General features: G+C 41.9%; 1 protein-coding gene across 1 annotated transcript; it reads left to right on the forward strand.

Moving 5' to 3' along the window:
- The first annotated feature begins 4 nt into the window (after positions 1–4).
- Positions 5–19,338, forward strand: LOC310782014 (uncharacterized protein). Its single transcript, XM_083642662.1, has 20 exons — positions 5–73; positions 227–336; positions 558–680; positions 1,049–1,378; positions 2,479–2,499; positions 6,166–6,222; positions 6,310–6,462; positions 6,722–6,757; positions 6,862–6,942; positions 8,445–8,610; positions 9,646–9,817; positions 10,290–10,424; positions 10,547–10,657; positions 10,751–10,787; positions 10,945–11,045; positions 13,239–13,360; positions 15,033–15,301; positions 16,378–16,465; positions 17,543–17,826; positions 19,169–19,338. Exons 2-20 carry the CDS (start codon positions 258–260, stop codon positions 19,330–19,332), a joined length of 2,529 nt encoding a protein of 842 aa, XP_083498788.1. The 5' UTR covers positions 5–73; positions 227–257; the 3' UTR covers positions 19,333–19,338.
- Positions 19,339–20,550: the final 1,212 nt, after the last annotated feature.

Below are 20,550 nucleotides of genomic sequence, written 5' to 3' on the forward strand. Positions count from 1 at the left end.
GTTCAGTCACTCTTGGTAAGCAGTAAGCACTACTGTTGCTCCACTGCGTCGCTGTTGCCTAAAGCAGACGGAGGTAAGAAGACAAATACTTTGCTCATTCCATACAGATGAAAGATCATGTGGGGAAAAATTGGGGGAGAGAGTGGCATTATTTTAAATCTGTTGAAAAAGTACTTTTTAATGACTGTTGTTCATGTATTGTAGCTTCCGGGGGGGAAAATAACAGTGAATAGAAAATGCATCCTGACTGATGAAATATGATTGAGAAGAACATGATACAAAAGAGCTGGATGACTTGGGTTTTGCTGGTGGTTCTTCTCGCCGTCCGCCCTGTTTGTGAGTAGACACTATTGAGTCAATACGTATAAGTCTTACAGCCTGATGGGGAATTGAGGATGTATTGCATTGTGTCATTCTCTTAGGGCACTTATTTTCTGCATGAAATGGGACAACTGGAAATCTGAATCTTATGTTAGAAGTGTAGGTGATCATAAATGAAACATCATGCTAAATCAAAGCGTTATTGTCCAATTTGATTAAGACTTCTTTTTTTCCAGCCCCAGGAAAAAACACAGACCGTTGCCAGAAGATCAGAGAGTGTTTGACCGACAAAACCAAATCTACTGTTATTATTCCTGGTTACTACAGCGGTGTCATCCATACATCCTGGCAATCACCTAGTGAGTAAAAGCTATGATGCATATTTAAAGTGCTTAAAAGTTGGGGATATATAGGCAATCTAAATATGTCAGACTCTTACGTTCTCATTGCAAATTAGTTCCAAATCAATCATATATGGTTGCTGTTAAATATGCGGCTTAATGTGTACAGTATATGGTATACACAGAGAAGTCCACTATGATTTACATGAAAAACAATAAAAGCAAAATGCATGAACTGTCATGAAAATCCATAACACATATAAAACATGCACTCTACTATACAAAAAGAGAAACAGCTGTCTGTTTTGGCTTGACCCCCCCCCCCCCCAATCCAATCTATAGTTTAATTTTTCTTTTGTATTAATTACTCTCTTGCTTCTGTTCAGCTAATGATGTCAGGTTGGTGGGAGGAGCCAGCCCCTGTGCTGGTAGACTGGAGATGAAACGAGGTGGAGAGTGGAAACCAGTGGACGACACAAACTTTGAGGAGAGGAACAGGAGGAACGATAGTTGGAGCTGGACACACAGCTGGTCAGCAGCTGTGTGTCAACAGCTGGCCTGTGCAGGCTCTGCTGTTCGAGCAGAAAGGACAGCGGGCTCCTCACAGAGATATGTATGGGCCATCGAACCTCACTGTCTGTCTCCATGGAGGGAGTGTTTATCAACAGAGTCTATCTCTTCCTCTTCCCGTCACAGCCTGCAGATCACCTGTTCAGGTAAAACCATCAATGACATCAACTATGACAGTAATGTTTCCAGTCTTTTCCTTCCTCTGTCACAGTGACAGTCAGTGATTTACATTGGACTGAACAGGACAATGTTAAGTTAAGTTAAGTTAAGTTATCCTTTATTTATCCCTGTGGGGAAATTCATCCTCTGCATTTGACCCATCCTCTACTAGGAACCTTGCTAGAACTAGGAGCAGTGGGCAGCCGCAGTGGGCAGCCGCAGTGGGCAGCCGCAGTGCAGCGCCCGGGGACCAACTCCAGTTATTTTGCCAGTGCCTTGGTCAGGGCTACTGACAGAAGTATTAACCCTAACATACATGTCTTTGATGACAATGGCCTCCTAAAGGGAAGAGAAGTGGACTTGTTGCTGGAAGCTCACTGGTTCAAATCCCTTATTTTACTCTGGTGCCCTTCAGCAAGGCAACTCCCCCCTAACTGCTATAGTGGAGCTGTTGACATAATAATGTTAGTCAAGGCAACAGTTTCTCTCTGAACTTTTTAATGTATTTTGGAAAACAATGGGAGTCTATGAGTTCTAACCTGCAGTAGAACACATAGGAGCTTCTGGAAATACATCAGAGGATTTAAACTGTGTGTGTGTGTGTGTGTGTGTGTGTGTGTGTGTGTGTGTGTGTGTGTGTGTGTGTGTGTGTGTGTGTGTGTGTGTGTGTGTGTGTGTGTGTGTTTGTGTGTGTGTGTGTGTGTGTGTGTGTGTGAGTGTGTGTGTGTGTGTGTGTGTGTGTGTGTGTGTGTGTGTGTGTGTGTGTGTGTTTGTGTGTGTGTGTGTGTGTGTGTGTGTGTGTGTGTGTGTGTGTGTGTGTGTGTGTGAGTGTGTGTGTGTGTGTGTGTGTGTGTGTGTGTGTGTGTGTGTGTGTGTGTGTGTGTGTGTGAAATCTGTGTAATGACTATAATTATGTATAAAGTAATGCCCATCCCCCACGCCTACTTTTGATGCAATCACCTATATTCAAATTAAAACAACGAACAACTGAAATAATTGTCCAATCTGCTGTGCAGTAATCTTGGTAAGAGACAACATACAAGTCCTTGCTGGTCAACTAACATTCCTCAATTCTTCAATCTTTTAGGTTGTTCTACACCTGAACAAGGTAAGCTACCATTCTCGCCTGTGAACCTTGATGATTCTTGCTGTTTGCGCCACTCTAGGTTGCTTCCAGTCAGTACAGCCTGGTCTCCCAAAATGTCATGAAATAAGCACAATGTAATTAATGCAAACACAAGCTCCATGCATGAAAAGTGAGGAGGTTTCCCGAGCGAGTTCCCAGATGGTTATGTGAAACGAAGGACTCCCGCACAGTCTTCACTTGCAATTCAAAAGTTGAATAGACAGAAGAATCATGTTTTGGTACCCAGACCTTCATCACATTCTTTTTTCTTTTTTCAAAATCTGATGAAGGTCTATCTGTGTACCAAAACATTCTTCTTCTGTCTACTGAACCTTTTAATTGCAAGTCCTTCGTTTCACTTTAGTCGGCTCTTGCCCTTCTCGTTAAGCTCTGCTCCTTCCAGATGGTTATGTGAAAACAAATCATCTGGCAGCGTCAGGTTACAGTACATCAGACTGGCAAAAGGCGTGATATAAATTCAGTCCATTTACCACCAATAAAAACTTAATTCAGTTAGTGCACAATCTGGGAACCCATCGGTTAAACACAGGTGTGGCCTGGCAATGCCTGGGCATTACATCAATCAGATTCCCATCTTGCAGCCCCTTTAATAACCTTGTGTCCTACTGCCGCGGAATCCTCAATTTACTCTTAGTCCATCTGATGGACCGTCATATTTATAATGTATTCATTTATGAATATACATTTTTATTTTTTTATTTTTTTATTGTTTATAATTCATTGGTAACTTCTTCCCTAATACCTCATACCAACATTTCATACCTATTCGAATTTTAACCCCTCAAATGCCAGTGTACAGTAAGTACAGTAAAAAAAAAAAGTACATAAAAAAAAAAAGTGATTTTTTTTTTCCATTTCCATAAAGACAAACTGGCTTTGGGTCTGATATTATGGGCAGATTGGGGTGTTTTACAAAAGTCACCACTGCAAGATGCCTAGTATCAAAGATTCGCAGGCATGATGTCACAATAGCTATGACATCACTAGCCTATGACATCATCAGTGATGTCATGAGATGATTTTTTTGTCAATAATATGTCACTGATGACATTACTGATGATGTCACAGACATTGTGACATCATCAGTGGGTTTTTGTATTTTTTGTGATTTTTTGTAAAAATAGTATTTTTTCATATTTTGAGCCAAAAATCCAAAAAGCGCATGTTTTGGACTACCAGCCATTTTCCCCAAAAAACACAAACGAGCTTTAGTCCAGCATCTATCCTGGTCTAAAGGCTTCAAATCAGTAGTGTGGACTGTCAAATTCAGTTTTCTAATATTTTCCCATCTTTGGCATAGGAATCAGTTTTTTTTACATTTCATGTAAACTGTATGGAATTGATTGCTATGCCAAAACTGGGGGAATATGGGGAAATAGGCAAACACAGTAGAAACTACAATTTTAACCCCTTGAGTCAAGGTGAGATGTGTAACATCAAGGAAATAATGATTTTTTTAAAAATTTGCTGGAAGTCAAAAAAAATGTTCTTTTTGTGCAAAATTAACATTGAAATCAATGGGACAACTATGCAATGGACTTTGAGACCATGTAACTCCCCCAAAATTTCTACCAACTCCAAGGTTAGATATTAAGGTCAAAGTTCAAGGTATTTGGTCCAGGATGCCCGCTGAAATAAATTAAATAAATTAATTTTGTAAAAATTTGCTGGGAGTACCAATAGAGTGGTTTCAATGGAAGTCAATGGGTCCATCAGATGGACACATTAAATTGAGGAGTATTTTTGAAAATAGGTCTTAGGATCGTATAAAGATGATAACTATGATTGATTTTTGTCAAATACCCCCCAAAAAATACCTAGCCTTAATTTAAGACCATATACTCAAAAAATGTCGAAACGGCCCATACGCGAATGCAGGAAAAGTCCATCAGATGGACTAGGAGGACACAAGGGTTTTAATACAGTTTGCGTGAGGCATGCTGTAATTCTCCCCATGCGTAATTTGGATAGGTGTAGGCCTATTGACTGTATATATGATCCCTATCTCATAACGACACCATCACATCATATACCTGTTAAAAACATCTGAGTTTTGATGCAATTCGGGTTATTTTGTTGACTGGGGTGGGACAATAGAAACGTGTTTGCAGCGGGTAAACGGCGGAGACAAAAGAAAAGATTGGAGGATTTACAGTGGACTCAATTAAAACTCGACTCGTGCCGAGGCTTGTGCCAGATCGGCTGTGATGCCAACGACCCTCCGGGTTATAGCAGGTGAAGGTGAATAGCCTATTGCAAGTAGGCTACAATGTACAAGTTTTCTCAAATAATTTACGATAACCCCTCCTTGCAATGTGATAAACGTTTCTCAGTGAATTATAGTTGATTGCCTCACCGAATAATCTGCTGGTTACCCAATTTTAGCAGCAGAATTTGATGTCCTGGAGTGGCCCGTCCGTGCGTAATGACATTTCTGCTCTGCTGACGATAGGATAATGCCATCTATCCCCACATTTTAGCGCTGAAACGCCTGCTTTGGCATGTGGCACGTCTATGCCCAGTACAATTATAACAGGCATGCGAAGATAGGGCCCGGGGTGTTTCTGGGATGCTGGAAATACTGTTGAGCCTTCTTGAAGTGTTTCAGGCCTGTAATTGAGCCATGGGTGAAGGAGGGTGCCTGTCTTATGGTGGTGTAGAGTTATGACAGTGTAACCTGATGTTTTCTATGCTACTCATTGGTACGGTAGTATATCATTCTGTTGAACTACCTTATTTTTGAATGCCCCGTAAAATAATTATGGGTGCAAGGTCCGGTCTAGAACGTGACTGATTGTTGCACCTGGCGCATTTCCTCGTTAAAACTCCAACCCTGGGGTCACAATAAATAGCAGTCGTTTGACGACTTAGGCCTATTTGAGGGAATGTAATAATTGTATCTATCACATCCGCTATTTCTGTTGCTCTTTGAACAACTCGCCGGATATTTATCGATGAGATTTTTGCGAAGCTGCACGTGATTTGCTCCGTTCGCCTGCTGTCGTTTACAGACGGGCTACAGTATGTTGTGTCAGCAACGTAACGGGGGAGGGGCCTGGGAGGATTACACCGGAAGAAGCACCCATATTTCACGTAAGGCATCATGGCAGCTAGAAATAAGGTGGATATGAATGCTCACCTGGGATTATGCCACAAGGGGTATAGATACAGTCACCGTCTCGTCATAGACGCTGGGGTAGCTGGCGGGGGGCGTGGTCAAGGTGGGGTAATTCCTCCCGTTCTCCCCATTCAGCATTGTTAGCATTTAGCTGCTATCCCAGCCCAGGCACACACGATCAGGGATTTAACCCCCGCAGTAAACACACATCTGAACAGACGTCTACAGTATGTGTATACCTGCTCTACAATCCCCAATCCTGTAGTGTAGAGCCGCAGCCCTGTCCTTTGGTGAGTCAGCCATAGTAACATTTTGTGGGCGCCCCCACACAGACCGACTGTATCTATTAATATATCCTGTGTAGGCTTATTGGTAAATGCTTCCTGGATATTGTACTTTTTTGTAAAAACAAAAAATATAATTGTAAACTCAGCTTTTAGCTATTGCTACCTTGATCAAGTTTAGTATTATTCAATTATTATGTTAAGTTTGTATTCTTTTCCTCACAGAAGCAAATAATGACATTTGCGTGACATTTCTGAAAAAGACTACCGCTACACAAACAGGTGTGTACAACTTACTTGTTATACTCGGTGGATTCCAAATAAAAATGTCACCAAATACAAATCAGACAGTTTGTATTCACTGAACAGGAACGTGCATCAAAGAGCCACCACAGCTGAAGGAGATATCAGGTTCTCATCTACTGTACATTTCAAAATGGCAAGTCCAAAAGGAATCCTGCCTCCATGTCCTGCTGGGGAAGCATTGCAATGAAAATCTGACAGCTCTCATAGATGGCACAGGTGACAATGACATGAATGCATTTTATGTAGATGACGAATGTTGTTACAGAAGCAAAACATTGTCTTCCAATGTGAACTTGTGTCACATAAAGCATACATGAGCCAAACAAGCTTTAAAGGAGCCAAAACAACCCTAAAAGTAAAATGTAAAATATCATGTGTGTAAAAACGTGTCTGTAGGGCTGTAGTTCGATGCTGTAAAAACAAACCTTATTATTAATTTCTTGTACTGTTAATAATAAATCCTGTTCTAACTCAGATCGTAGGTCCTGTGACTTCGAACAAATTCTTGGTGGTAAGTATCTTACAATTCAGTTTAGATTCAACCAACCTCAGGTCAGCCATGTTGATGAACTGTGGGGTTATATCATCCTAAACTCTGACTGTTTGCATTCATAGGAAAATGCAACATTACCCGATTGGAGACAAAGGCAGTATGTAGCGTAGCTACATATGACGAGACCTTCTGCAGCGGAGGAAGTACGTCCTTCTCAAGTTGACCATGATCATTTGTTGCTATGAGTTATTCAAAATCCTGTAGCCTATATAGCAGGGCTATTCAACTATATTGTTCAGGGGGCCACATTGTCAGAAAGCTAAGGACATTTCCCTGAGCTAATATTATCATTCTGTAGTAATGCTGTACTGACACAGCGCGCCACCACATCGTCAAAATTTTGATTTTACTACACATTGCAAATGTTTGTGGTAATTCTATTTTCTTTTCAGAAACCGACATTTAAAAAATACACAACAAAATCCACAGATGAAAAACGGAAACAAGGACTTGAGTTTTATCTGCTTCTGTAGCCTCTGTGTGTGTCATCAAGAGGGGCGGAGAGAAGAGAGACAGAGGGAGGGAGGGGGGGGGGGGGGACAGAGAGACACACAGTAGGTGTTACGGGAGGAGGCAAAGGGTTAACCTATTTCTCAGTTGAGAGAGAGAGTTCGGTAGAGCGAGCTACAGTGTGCATGGAGTGAAAGCCGACAGGGATAGCACTCGCTCTCAAACGCAATTGAAAAACGCAAGGCGCACCATACATTCAAGTACATAAATAGAAACATTCGTTAAGGAGCTAGAAAATGGCGTTCCTGAGGTCACAGTGACCTTGAACTTTGACCTTTGACCACCAAAATCGACATGGTACATGGTACACGTTTGTGTTGATAGCAGGGACAATGGGATATTCTATTCCAAAGGATATGGTACAGTAAGAACATGGTAATACCATGGAAACAAACAATGCTTCCTTTTACAGTACAGTTTAAGCTGACTTACTGGGTAACTACAACTAGTGAGGTTTTTTTCTTGATAACATTTTGGAATGTACATGGTACAAGTTATTATATAGTATAATTACTGGGTAAATACCGGGTAAATACCTGGTAGTTATCGGGTTAATATCTGGTAGATACCTGGTTATTACCGGGTAAATACCTGGCCATTGTCGAGTAAATACCTGGTAATTACCCGGTAAATATCTGAGTTATTAACACTGTAACATGGTCACATTTACACAAATTGATGGGTAATAGTGGAGGTTTATAATCTATAATCTATAATTACTGGGTAGAATACCAGGTAATTACCGGGTAAATACCTGGTAGTTGTCAGGAAAATATCTAGTAACTACCTGGTATTTACCCGGTAATTACCCAGTAATTACCAGACTGTAAAAGGAAGGGTTACCAGAAAAAGTGTAATGCTGTGAACTTAATTGAACAGCATATCTTGAGGTAATTTCAGGCGGAGTAACAGTGACTTGTAACCTAGTAGCTACTGGATATGATACACATCCCTTCACTGCCCAACATAAACATCCACAAACAAGTTGCAGGGAGCAAATCAGCTTACAACACAAAACTCATGACATTGACATGCCCTTCGATGTTATAATGTCATAATGCTTACTAGAAATATATCTTATTAGAGATTTCTATATGTTTGGCTGGGCTTAAAACTACATGTCCTTTTTTTTTAGGTTTATTCGACTCTAAAAATAATGACAAATACATCATCAATATGACGGAATCAAAGCAAAACTGTTACAACTGTGACAACCCAGTGAAAGTACCTGAAGAAGAACTTGAAGTGGATCTAGAATTTCAACTTGTAGACGGAGAGGACATTGACCCTGCCAAGGCTGCGTAAGACACGTTTGCTTCTTAAAGGGATACGCCAGCATTTTGGGAAATTCGCCTATTTGCCATACTAGGCATCTCGCGCGCTCGATTCCTATAGGCTCGCCTGCTGCGCGGCCTCGCCCGCCCTGCAGCTCGCCGAGCTGTCTCTGCAGCTTGCATAGGCAGCTCGGCCGGAAACTGTCATTTTCGAAGTAAATACAGACCAGGAAGTACTGATGACTGAAAACAGCGCATGCGCCAACTCAGGCAAACACGTTAGTAACTTTGGTTCTGGCTATGGATTTACTTCGAAAATGACCGTTTCCCGTAATGTTGGATTATTATCTCATCGCATGGTGACACACACACACACACACAGTACACGAGTCACAACATGTACATGTGAGTGTTTCTGGCGCTGTTGGAATGTCTATTTTCGGTGACTGAACGGGGCAGGCTACCATTGTAGTGCTAAGCTCACTAGCAGGAGGGGCGCAAAAATGCACTTTATACTGCACAGGTACATTCTAGTTTTACTATCGGGAATATGGCAAATAGGCGAATCTCCCAAAATGTTGGCGTATCCCTTTAAAGTATCAAAGACTGTAATCAAAGGAGAGAAAATGCATGAATTCAAAATGTTAAAGGAACGCTGTCAATGTTTAACCATCATTACAAAATCAGTAGTACATCACAGTTTGCAGGCCTTCATTTACTTCGACAGTTATTGAGAGTTGAGTTAGTTAGAGTTGAGTTAAGTCGTGGGCAGTGATGTCATTCGCACAAATGACATCACTGGTCCACAACTTCACTCAAATCAACTCTCAATAACTGTCAAACTAAATGAACGCCTGCAAAACTGTTGACAGCTTTCGGATGTACTACTGATTTTGTAATGATACAAAGCTGGTTGAAAATCTGCGGATTGTTCCTTTAACAAGAGCAATGTGTATTTAGGTTTAGCAGCTTTAAATTAGAAGGTACGTGACTAAGCGTTGACTTGGGAATGGATCTGTCACGCAGACGCCAAAGCGTGAATCTTCTCCTCTCTGCCAACAGTGGAGTGATGAACAACATGGCCGCCCTCTCCTCCCAGATGAATGGCACTTCAGCCTCAGTGTCTGTGGGAGGAGGAGTCACGGGGGTGTTACTGAAGCAGAATGTCAGGCACAGTGAGGAGCTAGAGGAGATCTCCTTTGCCTACGGCTCCTCCTCCAACACCGGCATGAACGTGGGTACATTCTTTCAAATGGACCTGGTCAGCAATATTATGACATCACAAAAAATGACAGGGCAACTTCCTCATTACACCCAATTGTCTGCATGAAAGTATCAGTGTTGGGAAAGTATATTACTTTTAGCAGCAAATCAGTAATATAACTTATTACCAATAGGATTTCAGTCATATTATACCAGTTACTTTGTCAAGTAACACAAGTTATTTAAAAAAAAAAATCAAAGCATATATTGTCTCTACACAGACAGTAGTATTGTAAATTAACTTATTACTTTCAAATTAAAGTAACTAGTAATATGTAGTATATTATTTTTTAAGAGTAATTGCCCAACACCGGAAACTATTTTGCCTAAAATGGATAGTTTCATCCTTTTACAGCCAGCCTTTTAAATATGAGAATGTGCTCTGTGCTTTGCCATATCAACATATGTTTAGATAAGCCACTTATTTGTACTGTTTCCTGCAGATTATAGAAAGTAGAGATACGCTGGGAGGCTTTAGCACATCTGTTACAGTCTCAAAACAAGCATTTGAGAAAGCCTACAATGCATCCAATGGTACTGCATTTGTAGCTGTTCTTCGATTCAACAACATGGCCAAGGTATTATTATTATTAATAATAATAATAATAAAGGTAATAATAATAATAATAATAAAATCATCAATCCGACTTCCATAATGGAAACATATCAGTCACTATTCTTTTTGTTCCATTTTTTCCAGGATAAGCTCAACAGCACTGTTCTACAAAACAAGGTTTTAGGAATTGACATGGGCGCTATCATCGCCAATCTCACCGACGACATATGCCTAAATTTTCGAAAGGTCAACGAGGTAATGCATGCCGTCATAAGTTTTATTTATTTATTTATCAATTTATTTATAATCCAAGAACACATTTTTAAAGTTCTGTTGCTTAATTTCTAGGAGGGAATTCCATCTTGTCGATCGTGGAACGGCAAAGGTATTTTTGCATGCAGGTTCAATGTGTGTGTAACCTATTACAGTTTTTAATCAATAAAATGTTGGAAACAATCTGGAAGAAGGCACCAACTAGGATTGGTTGCATCGTCTTTCTAACTGTCATTTATTGACATAACAATGTGGTCGCTGCCTTCCAGGAAGTCTGCCAAACTGGACAGGCGATGGCTGTGTGACCCATGTCGTTGAGGGAGACATTACATGCCAGTGTACACATTTGACATTCTTCGCTGTGCTGATGGTGCGTTTTACTTTCCTTATAATATTTGCATGATACAATCATTTGGTTATCTTACTCATTTGCATCCCTACTGCTGGAAACATTAGCAAGTAGCTCACATAACCATCTGTTGGCTCATCACACGTGTAGCACTTCCCAGCTGCCTCATTTGTCCATTCAACCCCCACAGAGAAATATGGTTGCAGTGGAAAAATCCTGAACTGAACTTCTCTGACTTTATGGAAGTTTGGCCCACTTACTCAATATGTGACGAGAGGATGGGCACTACAATCTTCTCTGTGTCTCCGAAAGACATTTCAGAGACATTTTAGCATAGAGACAGTCCGCATGTCTGGGAACGCCCACAAAATGTTAAACGGCTGGCGCGCGAGTGGGGTAAAACCGCCCATATATCTCATGGGCTGACTCACCAAAAGACGGTGCTGCGGCTCTAAACTACAGGTTTGGGGGTTGTAGAGCAGAACACAAGACGTCTGCTCAGATGTGCGTTTATACTGCGTGGTTAAATCCCCGATCGTGTCTGCCTGGGCTGGGCTATCAGCTAAATTCTAACTTTGCGGAATGGATAGAACGGGGGTTTTTACCCCACCCTGACCACACCCCCAGCCAGGCTGAGCCAGCTAACCAGCGTCTATGACGAGACGTGGCCTCAACCTATACAAGTAATCGTCGAGGAATCTCTGTATGTGTCTCCTTCGCATATCTCGAGAACCGTTCGATCTACACACTTGTTGTCGGGTGTATTGCTGAGGACCCGAGGATGTGCAGTGTCGGATTTGGTGCAATTTTTTTGGACACACGACACGTTCAATATTAATAAACTTTGAATAAACGAAATGGCCCTCTGCGCAGCAGCGGGGCAAACAGGCACTGCACTAGTTATCCTAATGAGGAAATTAGAACTTGTAGCAGTGCTAAGGCTGTTAAAGGGACACTTCACCGAAAAACAATGCTGATTAATTTTGCACATGATCTCACACAGATCTGAAAACTGTAAACACTTTGACAGTTATTGAGAGTTGACCTGGGTTAAGTTGTGGACCAGTGATGTCATTTGTGCATGAATGACATCACTGGTCCACAACTTAACTCAAATCAACTCTCAATAACTGTCAAACTAAATTAATGTCTGCAAAACCGTTTAGTTTTCAGATATGTGTGAGATCATGTGCGAAATAAATAATATTATAATTTTCGGTGAAGTCCTTTAATTATAATGACGTGTCTGAACCTGTGTATAGCGTCCGAGGTGTAGGGGAGAGACTACACTTGTTTAGGGGTTTGGTAAAACAGACGTAAAATGTGAGAAAAAGAAGCGCTTTAAACAGCAGAAGATTTCTCTTCCCATGAGGCTTTGAGTGTAGGTCGTTTTGTGTACGCAGGACGAGAGCGACGTTTGTTTTCAAAAGTTAACTATCTACAGGCTGCAAAATAAAAACTGATAGCTACTTTGGATTACTAAAATGTTTGTCTTAACACTTTGGATAATGCTACTCGACTAGTTTAACATACTTAACATACTGTAGGCCTACATAGATAATTAGAGACCAGTGTTGTGGTCGAGTCAGACTCGGACTCAAGTCTGAGTCCTGGACACATTTTCAGGACTTGTGCACACTGATGACTCGGACACTCACGCATTCGGACTTGAAAGTTGGAGACGAGGACTTGGACTTGTTAATTGATGATAAAGACATTTTTGTCGTTTTTTGTAATATGCCATAATAATTTGGCATACGATATTCATAGCTCAATTATATTAATATCATGACATTATTCAATTTCGTGCAAGGGCAAACACGTGGATTCCAGCCACATGAGGATTCACGCTCATGTTCAGTAACTCTGGACTCGTCGACTCAGACTCAGCTAATGGGAACTCGGACTTGTTACTCGAACGCTGGGGACTCAAAACTCGACTCGGACTGGAGATATAGTGACGTGACTACAACACTGTCAGAGACAACAGAGACCATTTTGGCGTCAATCCTCTCGTCACATATTGGGGGGAAATCGACGAATGGGCCCACCTCCCAAAAAGTCAGTGTAGTCCATTTGACCAAATTCAGCATGGTGCCGTTTCATAAGGTCATTGATCAACCAACATGGCATCCTACCATTGCCACTGATGCCGTGATGAAATGCAATTGCTTCATTCCAGAAAAGTGCTCTTTTTTTGTGTCACCTCTGCAGTCTCCCCCCAATTCAACCATCTCTGCTGCTGACCTGACCTCCCTCACCTACATCACCTATGTTGGGTGTGGCTTGTCCATGTTGTTCCTCGGCATCGTCCTCTTCATGCACTTCCTGCTAAAGTAAGCAAACATGATGAAAGTTGTCCTATCAGAGAGAGAGAGAGAAATATTTTTTTAAAGCAAGGTTGCCTCATCAGCATTCAAGATTCAAGATTATTTTATTTGTCCCGACTCCCGAGGGAAATTTGGCTTGTTTAAAGTGCATTCATTCATTCATTCATTCATTCATTCAAGTACATACAATGTTGCTTATGAGTTTAGGAGACAAGGATGAGGCCATTTACACCTGCCACTAACATGTGTTTTCTGTGATCACTGATCAGATTGCAATGGGATAGTGCTTGACCACTTGAAAGTACAGGTGTAAACGCCCCCAAGACACATTGAGGACGGATTGCAATCTGATCAGCCAAACCACCTCCGGAGGTGGTCAGGGACGCATTGTGACCACATTGAACACACGTGTAAATGCAATGCGTCCTCTCAAACCACAACAGTCACCTCACCACTGTTTTTCTGCCGCTCTACTCTATGGAGCTTGCCTGAACAGATCGCAATCGGATCTCAATGTGGACACGGGAGACGCATCAATACCATGTGTAAATGGCCTCTAACTGATAAGGGGAGAAAAGAGTTCTTGTATCTGTTGAGGTATCTTTTCTTGTTGTTTAATTGTAACTCTGTAGCGTCTGCCTGATGGGAGCATGTTCGTATTCTGAATACAAGACATGGGAGAGGGCTCAGCAATGATTTTCCTACCTTGTTTGATTACAGTGCAATATTGTGAGACGCATGTGAAGCAGAACTCGGCTTGCGTCACTTTGGTTAATGCAATGGAGAGGTTCATGTAAACGAGCCACCGCAGAATCCGGTAGATTATGTAAAAACTATTCACAGTAAACAAATAAGATGTGATCAGTTGTCTCATTGTTGGAGTTCTGGGAAAACAATTCTATTTGCGTTCCTGGCATTTTCACTCTGGCCCTGACCTTTGCATTCAAAACACTTGCTGGGTGACTTCAGGTATTATGGGACACTTTTTGACTTCACTATATAGAGGGTATATTTTCATGCCTGATGAGTGAAAATATATATATTTGTTGCTGAGCCCTACCTGTAGTTTCACAGGTATGTTACAATGCCTTCTGCCCCCGACACCTAGTGGCCATTCGAGGAACTACATCTTTTCAATTCACTTCCGCATCCTCAGAGGGAAGGGGGTGGGCTTGCCCACTGGTCACGACGGGGATGAGCTACTTTCGATGCCCACGTAGCGGTGGAGGGGCAGGGCGATCTGCACTGGTGGAGGAACGGAGGGAGCGATGTCTGGTGTACTGCCCTGTAGGGGGCAGCATGGTGTACTGCCCCTGTAGGCCAGTACCAGTGTCTTGAATTGGATACTTCAACATACTGTAACAACATACAGTAATGGCACAATTTACCCCATGTGGCTCAACTCTCCCCAGGCTCAACTCACTCCTCATTGGGTGCAAGTTGAGCCAAGAGACCACTTTCTTGTGTGAACGTCAGACGTTACGGTCATGCCCTCACTTTAAAGAGGCCTCAAGTAAAAACTGGCTAAACTCACCCCGCTCTCCCCTAATCAAAAATGTCCACTAACTCACCCTTTGTCTCAGAGTATTTTGTCTCCTTTCTCTGCTTTCTGTTCTTCTTCTTCCATACTGTACGTACCGGCGGTGTGACCTTACTGACCTTTGACCTCTCCTCCCAGGAAAGCCAAGGCCAGTAATTCCACACACATCCTGATCCACCTGGTTGTGGCCTTGTTCCTGCTCAACGTGACCTTCCTGACCAACAGCTGGGTGGCCGAGCAGATGGGCGACGTGGGCTGCAAGATCATGGCAGGGGCCGTGCACTACTCCATGCTGGCCACCTTCACCTGGTTTGCTGTGGAGGCCTTCCACCTCACCCTGCAGCTCTACACGGGGGGCAAGATTATAATCCATCGCTACGTACTCAAAGTCGCTCTTGTCAGTTGGGGTGAGTTGACAACGTTCCAGACCGCGAGATATACGGAATGGTTTGTGCAAAGTATCCACCTTATTTTTTAATGCCCCCGCTGTAAAATAATTATGGGCGCAAGGTCCGGTTCAGAACGTGACTGATTGTTGCAGCTGGCACATTTCCTCGTTAAAACTCCGACGCTGGAAGGAAAAAAGTTGCTTGTCACAATAAATACACTCGTTTGACGACTTATTTGAGGGAATGTAATAGTTTTATCTATCACATCTGCTATTTCTGTTGCTCTTTGAACAACTCTGGATATTTATTGACGAGATTTTTGCCAAGCTGGACGCGCTACGGGGGTTTAGGGTTCAAATCGATAAAGCGGAAGTCAAACTGTGGGAGATTGTTGCTCACTTCACGGAGATCTACGGGCTACAGTATGTTGTGTCTGTGTCAGCAACGTAACGGGGGGGGGGGGGGGGGGGGGTCTTGGGAGGATCACACCGGAAGAAGCGTAAGGCATCATGGCAGCTAGAAATAAGGTGGATAGAAGCAGTGCATAGATTTGTGTTTTTCTACAGGTGTGTACAGTGTGCACTACATTTTTGGGGGCCGAGGTCGACTCTTTGGGGTTTGAACTGTGTGCTGCTTTCACAATCACAACTATTACTATTGTATAATTTGAGCATTAAACAAGTAATGACATCATTTGGGGCTTTTCAGATTCCATCTGGATCAAAAAACTTTTTCTAATATCAAATGGGGTGTTAGTTTGCCATTCGCTCTATTCATAAAATGGAGGGGGGGGGGGGGGGGAGTAGTATCTATTTTATCCCCGTTTAATAAAGACACAAAATACTGGAATGTTAAATATAACTACTGATCCCCTTCCCCCGCATTGAAGCTTTAAAACCATCAAAATCCACTTTTACAAATAAAGAAATAACAAAAATAGCCAAAGCACTGGATCTAGTCAAAGGCATGAACATCATTTTCACATTAGGGTTAGGGTTAGTTTCCAGGGAGACATGGTGGACACTTATGAAGTGTAGCTTCTACAAAACGCTGACTGACTAACTGGTTGTTGTTTCTTCTCTCTCCATCTCCAGCGATTCCCAGTGTGATTGTGATTGTCCTGTTCATCATGGGCAAATACGGTGCAGTAACCATCAACACTGATGAGAAGGCCGTGACCATGTGAGCCCCGCCGCATTCTTGGCCAACAGTTATGCTTTCTCATGATTCATAACACTGTCATAATAAGGGATGGGACAGATGATGTGCTCATCTCTCAATACAATGTGATGCGCAACACGGACTTCACGATTCAATGCAACCACGGATACGGTGTCATCCATAAAAGTTCAATGACAACAAAGTAGAGCTGAATTATATTTAAGTCTTTCTAGTGATGTCATTGGCTTGCTATAATGTAAACGATATTAAAAAGCAATAGAAATCTCATCTCATCTGTGATTAATGCAGCAGAATAAAATGTAGCCCATATTGCGATTTGTTTTTCAGTTTCAATATTGTCACATTTTTGTATTGCGATATACAGTATTATATTTCCATATATCGTCCCATCCATAATTAATACAAATCATTAAACCTGTTTCCAGGGAGATCTTGGCAGATTGAGCAATTGTTTAAACAGCTATAAGGAACAGTTCATCTTTTTCTTTTATTATTATTATTATTATTATATCATCTAACACTGGTGCTCAAAGTGGGGTCTGGGGACTCCCCGGGGTCCTTGGGCGGGTTCCAGGGCCCCCCAGCAAAAAGAATGATAATTTATTTTCACAATAATTTGATTCACAATGACAGAATGTATGAGTATTTTGGTCATGGGTAACATAACTTTCTGCAATAAAACATCTGAAAGTCAAATCAAAAATCTGATCAGATGAGGGACCCTGGGACAAAATCCTATCAAATGGGGGCCCAACCATGGTCTAATCTGTGTCAATTTAGGGGCCCTTGAGATGAAAAAGTTTGAGAACCACTGATCTGAGAAACCAGTCACCATTGATTTCGGTACAGTTACAACTGAAGTCAACGGTGACCGGTTTACTCTTGAGTTGTGCTGGCAACCTTCCTGTGTTCCATCTACAAACTTCACCTGTGTCACCTGGCACAAGGGGGAGGAGCTAACTTCACCTGTGTCACCTGGCACAAGGGGGAGGAGCTAACCTCACCTGTGTTTCACTTGGCACAAGGGGCAGGAGACATTTAGTCTGATTCCTGTTTCCTCTCGATCCATGTGCCCAGGTGCTGGATAACAGACACCAACGTCCACTACATCATCAACATAGGCTACTACGCCGTGGTCTTCCTCGTCACCATCATTGCCTTCGTGGTCGTGCTGTGCTGGCTGTTCCGCCTCAGGCAGAGCACGGCGGGCTCGGCCCAGACGGGCAGGAGCGGCAGCAACATGGTCACGGTGCTGGGCCTGTGCTGCATGCTGGGAGTCTCCTGGGGCTTCTCCTTCTTTGCCCACGGGGTCCTACAGGTGCCCTCCTACTACATATTCACCATCCTCAACTCGTTCCAAGGTATCTACTCTCTGTAACCCTATTACTAATCTAACCACCACCACCGCATACAACAAACACATGGGTGGTACTCATGTACCACTCATGTACATAATTGTACATATTTACTCGATTTGATTGCACTTGCAACTTTGTGATTGTCTTTAGTTATCTTTCCTACTTCTTAGGGGTGCTCCAAAAAATCGATTCTTGAAAGGATCGCGATTCTTAATGCCATGATTCCTGGATCGATTCCAAACTCCCAAGAATCGATTCTTCTTCGTTTTTTTTTTTTTTTACAGTGCACCTGAACGCAGCATGCAAGATACCGGCTGAATAAGTGTCCAAATGTTCATGTCATTTGTGTACTGTACTGCCACGCTGCCACCACCTCTTGCACTTAAGAACTCTGGTTAATGTATTCCCCCCAAAATCTATAAATCCTTCTCAAAGTCTACAGATCCCCCCCAGCCTGTAAATCCATCTTATCTGAAGAACATAAGGGGGGAATTCCCCCCTAGTTTGCAAAATGAATTTAGGCCCTGACTGTAATACTTCAGAAGTTGAATTTGAAGTTCCAGAATTAATACATTTGTAATTTTTTGTCTTAGATTTACCTTTGTGTGTTATTGCAATATAAAACTACATAATTGAGAATCGATTCTAGATTCTGGAATCGAGAATTGTTGGAATCGAGAATCGATTCTGGAATCAGATCGTGACCCCAGGAATCGGAATCGGATCGGATCGTGGCTTAGCCGGATCGGAGCACCCCTACTACTTCTTATGTCTGTATATTGATGTAACCGCTACGCTGCATACAGACACTAAGACAAATTCCTCGTATGTAACTTGCATACTGTGGCAATAAAAGTGGTTCTGATTCTGATGTACACAGGGTTCCCACACCTTCATAAACATCAAATTCGAGGACTTTCCAGGCCCAATACCCTCAAATTCAGGGACCCAACACAGCATAGTTTGAGACACGGATCAAGGTTAATTACTGTTACAACACTGAGAATTTGTATGAGAACTAGCAGGCTTTACAGAAGCTCACAGACAAAGAGGCTTGAATGTGTGAACACTTCTCAACTGTGCTGTTAAGTAAAAAAAAATAATCAAAAGAACTTCAATTTCCATTCTTGCACAAAAATATAAATTCAAGCATGTCCAATGACCCAGGTCTACTGTATTTTCCAAAACTTTCAAGGCCTTGATTTCCCCCCACAAATTGACAAACTTTCTAGGATTTCATGGACCCGTGGGAACCCTGGGTACAGACAGTACATTTCAGGGTTTGTACTGGTACTGGTACTGGTACTTGTACGCACGAGTGACCATGTGTTCCCCTGCCCGGCAGGTTTCTTCCTGTTCCTGTACTACTACAACAGCAGCCAGCTGATGGGAGAGGCTACTGATGGGGTCAGTAAGGACAGCAGCAGCAACTCATTCACTGTTAATACCACTCTGGACCAGAACCCCTACGACAACCTCGCCATCAAAACCAAGCTTCAGGACAAGTAACTGATGGAATGGGCTCAGCGCGAGAAGAGAGTCAGGTCCAAAGTTCTTGCACATACAGTAGCATGGTGATATAGCTTGTGCTGAAACATATGGGTTGGGGGCGGCATTCATATTGCGATTACTTTACGAGTAACAATTTTAGTGGTAATGGTCATTTTTGGATTTCATTTTCACTGAAATATTATTATACGTATGTGTGGTGGCCTGCAAAAACCCTTCACATGGTAGAAATTTGACATTTTCATTTTCTGATATTTCCATAAATTACTAACTTCCCTATATATACTTATATATACTGTATATACTTTTTGAATGACAGATCTCTCGGATCAAAAGTTATGAATATTTTAATCTGTCAAGTGTCTAAAAGTAAAAACACGAGAAAAGTGGGTTTAACCATTCCACAACGTAGTATTTTCTACAGTGGCATTCCACCAAAGCCATGAAAATAAATACTTTCCCTTTTGTTTTATGAAAGATCATTATTCAACATGATGTGGTACTGTGGAGATGAAAGCAACCAAATCACTCAGAACCTCAAAATTCCTGCAAAACTCATTTTGGACCTTCTTTGGCTCATTACCAACAGCACCAGCTACATGTCAAGGGTTCACAGAATATCACACACATGTTGACCATGAGATGTTTCTCCTGGGGCTGTACTCTGCATGTGCCCGTACATCTGGAGAACATGGGTCTGGGTCTGTACTCTGCATGTGCCCGTACATCTGGAGAACATGAGCTGTAAACTGGGGCATCTCTGGAGCACCACAATGATTCATTAACGGGATTATATGTTCTATATATTATGTTATTTAAAAACAAATGCAGCTCCTGCGATTTGGATATTTTATTTGGCCATATTGCGATTAATATATATTCATTGTTCAGCCCTAGATATAGCACTATAATAAACAGCATTGTTCATGTTATATTGCTAGATGCTTGGTTTGTAAGCTATACGTCTGCATTTTAAGTCATTTCTAAGGTAAAGATTGGCATTGTGTGCTATAGATAACTGGCTTCATGATGCATTCAATTTTGTTTTCCATTTTCCTTTGAGAAAATGTGTTGATAGAATTTATTATTTTACCTGTTTGTGATCTCCATTCTTACCTAAACTTGGCTTCAACACAATGCACCATATTCTCTCTGATAGTTTTCCATAGGAATGTATTTGACCTACAATGAAAAACATCATTACACACACTAGAGGGT

This window comes from Poromitra crassiceps (genome assembly GCF_964638095.1).
Source record: "Poromitra crassiceps genome assembly, chromosome: 9".
NCBI lineage: Eukaryota > Metazoa > Chordata > Actinopteri > Beryciformes > Melamphaidae > Poromitra > Poromitra crassiceps.

Excerpts from the sequence above, each read along its gene's own strand:
- LOC310782014 (XM_083642662.1), top strand. The coding sequence starts at position 258 with ATGATTGAGAAGAACATGATACAAAAGAGCTGGATGACTTGGGTTTTG. Across the intron at positions 337-557 it reads TCTCGCCGTCCGCCCTGTTT|CCCCAGGAAAAAACACAGAC; the intron begins GTGAGTAGACAC and ends CTTTTTTTCCAG. Across the intron at positions 16,466-17,542 it reads GATGAGAAGGCCGTGACCAT|GTGCTGGATAACAGACACCA; the intron begins GTGAGCCCCGCC and ends CCATGTGCCCAG.